This window comes from Alosa pseudoharengus, unplaced genomic scaffold (assembly GCF_046254945.1).
Source record: "Alosa pseudoharengus isolate Yale_2024_CS ecotype anadromous, Long Island Sound unplaced genomic scaffold, YU_APseudo_1.1 YU_APseudo_1.1_scf_20, whole genome shotgun sequence".
NCBI lineage: Eukaryota > Metazoa > Chordata > Actinopteri > Clupeiformes > Clupeidae > Alosa > Alosa pseudoharengus.
Window position 1 is genome coordinate 31,520,499 of NW_027468664.1, and position 7,762 is coordinate 31,528,260.

A 7,762-nucleotide genomic window follows, 5' to 3' on the forward strand; every position below is an offset into this window, starting at 1 on the left:
ACAGTTGCAAGAACAAACACATGCCAGGGGGAACACCTAAAGGAAATGCTGACTTATGTTATGACAACTCAAGATGCAGTGATGTCAGGATAAGAGGACAATTAGCCGTTAAAGAGACTGGTTTTGCTGTGGCAGTAGTGGTATATTAACCAAAGGCGTATGCTATGACTCCTTGAGTGTCATAAACCTGAACCTTTGCACTGCATATTTTTTTAAGTGTGTTTTATTGACCAGGCTCATACACTGTTAAGTGCATGCACAAGTGAATATGAGAAGGAGAGTGTGCAAACACAAAACAGCTCCAGAGAAATTAGTAAACCTAAAGTAACTGCTGGCAAAACATGGCCACTAAAGAAATACAGAGACAAGGTAGGCATAAGTCACTCTATTATTACCATTACGTTTTGATATGTTATGTTTTTCAGTAAAATGCCTGAATGAAAAAGGTCTGAATGAATCAGTGTGCACTGCAGGATATCAACTTGGAGGTGGGGACCGTGACCAGCTACACCCATTTGACTTAACATTGTCCACATCATTTAAAAAAGTATTTGAGTTTGAGCTTTTTTGTTTATTTTTCATTTAAGAAATAGCCCGGATTTCCTTCCTATTCAACAGCGAAATTGGCTTCAAGGATGTGGTCTCCCGTTTTGTCATATCCACAAACCAAAGCTCTGTTTTAGAAGTGTTAGCTCCAAAGTATATCTTTCAAATGTATGCAGAAGAATGACATTTTCTGAGAATAATGGCTATATGTTGACACAGCTCAACCTTATCTTGCTTTTGCTGTACATTACTTACAGTATGTTATGTAAGTTACTGTACATACTAGAAGTTCTTATCCATTGAACAATGTGTAACCTGCAAAACTATACATATTAACTTTTTAACTAAAAGTACTTGTAATACCTTAATGTAAATACTGTAATCCTCAATTCTTTGATTAACACTAAAACAACAAATAAAAGACACTAATACAAAAAATAAAAAAAATCATTTCAATGGCAATAATTTCAATGGCTTTAATTTCAAAGTACAAATAATGAAAATGTGTTTTTTTTAATTTTTTTTTTATATTTGTCAGGGCCAGGACAGCCGCTCTCAGAACTCCGGATTATTCTCATTGGAGGAAGAAACTCTGGAAAAATGTGCGTGGGAAACACAATCATAGGTGCAGAGGAGTTTGTCACACGAGAGCGAACCACCTGTCTGAGGAGACAGGCCAAGGTTTTGGGCAAGCATGTTATTGTCACTGACACCCCAGGCTGGTGGTGTGACTTCCACGCTAGCGACACCCCAGAGCTTGTGAAGAAGGAGATTGTTCGTAGTGTAACACTGAGCCTCCCAGGTCCGCACATTTTTCTTCTGGTCATCAAAGTAGACTCGGCCTTTACCGAGAAGCGAAGACGGGCTGTTCAAGAGCATCTCGAACTTCTTGGCGATGCGGCATGGCGCCACACTTGTGTTATATTCACAAAAGGAGAACACTCAAATAAGGTTGCAATTGAAAACCACATCAAAAGGGGAGGGAGACCCTTGGAGTGGATCCTTGAGAAATGTGGCAAGAGGTATCATGCCCTTTACATTAACTGTGGGCATGATATGACACAAAGTGTGCATCTATTGGAGAAGATAGAGGACATGATAGCAGGAATAGGTGGGCTCTATTTTGAGATGGACCAACACATTCTGCGAGAAGTGGAGGACTGCAGGTCTGGCACGGTTCTGAGGGCCCAACAGCGATGGATGAGGGTGAAATCCCAAAGGTGCCTGCTCAGTGGTGAGTGGGTTGTGACCTGAAAAGTTCATTACTACAGATAACAGATTACAAAAGCTTATATACTGTATACCACTTACTGTAATATAGAAGAGTCTTAGTAATGAAATATGTTGTTGTGCACCACTGAATGACCAGTGAATCAGCTGTGACCTGATATGAGTTAATATGAATCTAATATGGATGTATAACAAACTTGTTATGACTGTTTAAGTTTTCCATACATTTTTTTCATAATGGAGACATTGATAATGGGCTAAGCCCGAAACGTTTGTTTCCCAGTTTTTTGTCCGTAGACTTATTGTAAAAACCTCGGCTCTCAATACAAATTTGTATGAGTATCAAGCCCTTGAGTGCGCCTCTGTTTTTTTCTACTGTATTACTCAACTTTTGGAGTTCACACACCAGGCAAAACATTACAAACTTAAGACGCAGACAGAATACAGAAATTTGACCACTCACAAACTTTCTCTGACAGGTCAGTCAAAACCCTTGGACAAACTGAGTCTTGTTCTATTGGGTGCAAGGGGATCGGGGAAAAGCTCTGTGGGGAATACCATTATTTCTGGACAGGAAGAGTTCAACAGAAAGACGCGAACAGCTCACTGTGTAACCAAAACATGCAGTGTGTCAGGGAGGCAAGTCACCCTGGTGGACACCCCCGGCTGGTGGATGAACTACTATGCACAAGACTCACCAGCGTCCATGAAACGGGAGTTGATGCGAAGTGCGCATCTGTGTCCCCCTGGTCCGCACTGCTTTCTTCTCGTGGTGCGTGTGGACAAGGCCTTCACTGTTATGTATGCAAGAGCTTTACAGGAACATGTGGAACTCCTCAGCGAAAGAGTATGGAACCACGCCATTGTTTTATTCAGCTTTGGTGACTGGCTGGGAGACACAACCATTGAACAATACATTGAGAGTGAAGGAAGAGCCATCCAGTGGCTGGTTGAGAAATGTGGTAACAGGTATCATGTTTTCAACAACAAAAGCAGAGGAGATGGGTTCCAAGTCACTATGATGCTGGAGAAGATTGACGAAATGCTGGCAGGAAACAGTGGTCACCTTTACGAGAAAGATGAGAAGATATTTATGGAGTTGGAAAAGAGGAGAAAGGCTGACAAAGGAAGGGCAAGAGACAGAGCAATGAAAGTTGGGAAACAGCGAAAGGTGCTGAGATCACTTGTTGGTGAGTTAGCCACTGGTCTTTAAAATTAAATACCATGTGCTTACAATATCATGTACCAGAGAACAGCCCTTTAAGGTAATCATAACTAGCAAGATGAGGAATTATAGTTCTAGTCTTATAGAGAATATTGCTGAACGATTGTTAATTTAATTGTTTTATGTTTTATGTGCACAACATCTTATGAAATGAGTAGTGCTTTCCCTAGTGATGGTGGGCATGTGCAAAATAAAGTTTATGCTCATTGTTTTTTCACAGAGATGGTCAAAGTCCCCACTGACCTGAAGATCACATTGCTTGGGGGAAGACACTCTGGCAAGAGCGCCGCTGGAAACACAATCCTGAGCAGAGAGGAGTTTGAAGTTGGTGGCCATGACATTGATTTGGTTGAAAAAAAGGGAGATGTGGCTGGAAGAGAGTTAACAGTCATAAAAGTTCCAGCATTGGACTCTGTGGCCCTGGAGAAATACAACTTTATTGAGGAACTATCGCTTCATGCCCATGGGTGTGGTGTCCTCCTGTTAGTTGTGAACTGTAGTTCCTCATTCCACAATGTGGAATTTAAAGCAACAGTGTCACGCCTGTCTGCACTTGGGAAACAGCTGTGGCATCGCACCATGGTTCTTTTCACCAATGGGGACTGGCTGGGAGGCACCACCATAGAGCAGCACATTGAGAGTGAAGGGGAACCGCTTCAAAAGCTGGTTGAGAACTGTGGAAATAGATACCACATTCTGGACAACAAGAACCGAGATGACAGAGGCCAAGTGTCAGAGCTTCTGGAGAAAATTGAGGAAATGCTTGTGCTGGTGAGGCTCAAGGACCAAAAGTACAAGGATGCTGTAGATGCAACTGTTATGGGACTTTCAGCAAAGTTAGAAAAGCTTAAGACAAATAATAATGCAAGCGCACCTGAGGGCATCTCTCTCTCACAAGACAGTAAGTATTTATCCATTTTAATTAGTATGATTTAGCAGTCTAACAACAACTCTCTGAAACATATATGAACGGAATACATAACACAAACATATGTAAATAATAATGATTTATTATTGCAGGGTGTCCCATGGAGAGAGCAGGAGTTTTTAATAATTTGGGTGTTTCTGAGTCTCCAAATGTATCGGATATCACCCCTGCACAAGAAAGACCTCATGGACTGGCTGGGCCTGCAGGTGAACGATGCATATGTGACGCAATGGTGGCAGCGAGAAGCTCTTCAGCGTTTATACAGATAAATGACGGTTGGCAGTGGCCCTCAGCGAATGCCGGAAGAAGGGTGCTGGTAGCAAATGTTCCAGAGTGGTTGTGCTCAGGGGTCTCACAGGGCCCTAGAGGGTTGGGGTCAAATGGCTGGACTCCTGTCTCCACAGATGGGAGCCTTGCTTGGCTTGTGGTCACTCCAGTGCCACAAAGGCAATCTCGCATGCTGCTTGGAAAAGAAGATGCTGAACACGTGGCTGAAAGCCCATCGTCCCCTACTAAGCAACATGACCAAAGAGACCTGAAAGAATTTATCAAGTCAGAAAGCCTCCAAGCACTAATAGATGAATGGGGAGACAGTAATATCGAGGAGCTAGAGGCCTTCATAGACTCTTACTTAGAGATGGTCTTGCAGGAATCAGTAGAATCAGCCTTAACAGAGTCGAGCAGTTCTGACACCAGCAGCTCTATCAAACATGCTGGTGTGAGTGTGGTTGAAGCTTGCCATGAGGTTCTATCATCCATTGACAGGAAACTCTCTAAGCTTGGTTTGATTGATGGGATGCAAAGGGACTTACAGGAGCTGAAGTCCACTTTGGAGCGGAGCAGCAAGATCATCCAGGATCTTATGGACCCGGGTAGACAAACAGCAGACAACTCAGTGTCCAAACAGGCAAAGGGACAATGTGAGGACAACACCTTAGAAATAAAAGAAAGATAAAGTATGGACTCTTCCTAATAAGACAGCTTTTTGACAAGACGGTTTTCAATATTTGATAATACGCCCCCCAAAACAGATGGCACACATTTTTCAATCAGAATAGTTAATCGGAATGACAAAACATTACTGCTTTAGGTTATTATCTATCATGCAAGATTTGGAAGATTTATCCAACTAACTTGATTAATTACACATGCTTTTTCATAAGCCAATTGGATTGTATTAATTTACCTACCTGTGTTTTTCATACTTTTGCTGTCATTATTAGGCCATTGTGTAGGAGTAAGACATTGAAAATATGTATTGTGAAAAGATTGCCCTGATTTAAAGTAAACAAATTTAGTATTTAGTCTAGTTGCTATAGTCTTTTAGGCTACTTAGCCTAAATTTCATGAGCCATTTCTAGGCTATATTGTATGTAGGCCTATATAGGATAGCTGTGTTATTTTGTTGTTTTTTTGGAGGGGTTTGTTTGTCTTTTCAAAACAATCTCAAATAAAGCTTGTTTCTTAATTATTAATGTTTTAGTAGGCTACTTTAATTTAGTGTAACCTATTACTCATATATAACAGATTGATTGTAAAATTAAATTAAATTAAATCTGGTGCTTTTATTCAACGCGTTGTCTAGCCCTTACGAGCCCGACCGTTCTAATTTCGTTACAAAAGTAACGATGGCCAATCGTCTAATATCTCAGCTGTCCAATGACTGATTTTATTTCTGAAATCTTCCCCGTAATGCTGACAACATAAGCTTCAATTTGATATGATTGGTTAAGGGGTTTATGGCGCGAAATGTTTTGGATACTTGAAGATGAGTCTTGAAAAAATATTTTCACTTGAGTCGGTGCATTTGACGTGGACAGCCGGATGCCACCTGCACTTAAGTTGGAGTTTACCTCGACTGGAAACCACACAGCTGGATAAACTGAGGTAATATTGTTTTTACATCGGTTCTAGTTATGGTTTATCTTAATTTGAAGTCCTTAAATCATGTTATTTGACAGTAATATGCTTTCTCATCAGCGTCAACATTATGGCTTAGCGGGGGGCTAGTGCATCGTCACGTAACTTTAGCTAACTGTATAATTCTGAACTGCTTGCAATATTATCGTTTGCTTTTGATGTCAGTTATTTTCATTTGACAGTTTCATTTAATTCATTTAAAAACCTGTTAGTATATAACCTGTAGGTAAGTTTGTTTTCTAGTACCAATTTGCTTGTTAGGTAAGCATTATATTGGCAAGACAGTATAGCTAATCAAAGCTGAATAAATCAATGGGCGCCGCGTTTCTAAGTTGCGTTCTCTTACATGAAATAAGTTGAGCGATATTTTTACTCCTCTCAATATGTAACGTTAGCTGTAGAAAATAAGATGTGAAATCACATATTCTGTCAGAAATGTAATTAACTTACTGCCTTTCCTCCAGTTGTTATCTGTAGTGCAGTCTGTAGTGAACTATTTTAGCTTGCTAACTTCTAAATGACAAACATCAGACGTGCTTGTCTCAACATTTTCTAAGATGGCATGACTTGAAATAGATGAAGCTCAACTCCTCAATATTTAGTTATAGAAAACATGATGTGAAATCACATATTCTGTCAGAAATGTCATTATTGCATTTCAGCAGTTTGTTACTAGGTGAAATGTAATCTGTCTTTATCTTGATGCCAGCCAGGCAATCAGATTTAGGGTAGCTAAACCCATGTGTAATACAATGACTTTTCATAGGCCTACTTAGAAATATTTCGAGTATATACTGAGGATGCTTCAATAGTTTAGGCTACCTCTTCTTTTGTGTGCATACATGCACAAATCTGTAGTTTTGTGATTTTATTTTTTACATTAATAAAGGTATTTGTATGATTTCGCTCTTGTTTCAGATGGAGGATGACAAGACCTACACAGACCTTCTCGCAAGCCTGAAGAGGTAGCTGACTGCTCATGAGCTTGCGCTCACAATGCTGAAGACCATGAGGGGATGGAGGAAGAAGGTATAGATTTATGTGCCGTGCGTAGGATGGTGCAGACTAAAAAACTGTGTGAAATAGACTTGTTATGTTCTTTTTTACTCACATTGTTGTCCCAGGCATATGTGGTTTTACCAACCGGAAGGAATTGGAGCTTGTGCTTAGTAGGCCATCGTATGCAAACAGTGCAGGGGCATGGGACAAAGACCCCAGAAGAGTTTCACAGGTTTCTGGGATTGATCATTTACATGGGGTTCACTTCCCTCCCTAATATCCATTGCTACTGGGGAACCGAGTCTTGGCAGGGATCAGGGGACATTGACCAAATGATGAATACATATTGTGTACTCCAAAAAAACGCAGAATACCAGAAAGCACTTTTTCTCCATTGACATTGCCGTTGTCAGTAGCTTCTTGTTATTTCAAGTTTGACAATGCAATGCAGAATCTGGTGTTGAACCTAGGTTTGGTAGCTACAACCAGAAAGAATTTGGAGGAAATCACAACAGCTGGTAGGCATTTCCATTGAAATTTCAGCCTCACCTTCAGCTGCTCCAACTACTACTCGGTCGTCTTTCCATCAAGTACATATTCCTGTACAGCAGGAGCTTGTTATAAAAAACGTACATAATAAAACTAAAGTAGCTTGTATGGCCCTGGAGTGTAACGGTAAGCGAATTTGTTTTATTGATAAACAAATTGCTGTCAGATTTGGCATTCTGCAAAAGGGGATGCGTTTAGTAATGAGTCATAGCTCTTCTGTGTTCAACCTTCAGGTTCCCCACCCCACCTTTCCCTATCCTCCTCTGTAAGTGTGTGTGTGTGTGTGGGTATGAGTTTGTGTGTATATGTGTTTATTCTCCACAGGCTTGTTCTAAGTATGTAATCCACTTTCAAATGTTTAGAAC

At 40.6% G+C, this 7,762-nt stretch overlaps 1 protein-coding gene across 1 annotated transcript; it reads left to right on the top strand.

Moving 5' to 3' along the window:
* Positions 1–341: 341 nt before the first annotated feature.
* On the top strand, positions 342–4,884 carry LOC143136500 (GTPase IMAP family member 8). The gene is made up of 5 exons (XM_076297225.1): positions 342–369; positions 1,085–1,780; positions 2,256–2,966; positions 3,222–3,837; positions 4,695–4,884. Exons 1-5 carry the CDS (start codon positions 342–344, stop codon positions 4,882–4,884), a joined length of 2,241 nt encoding a protein of 746 aa, XP_076153340.1.
* Positions 4,885–7,762: the final 2,878 nt, after the last annotated feature.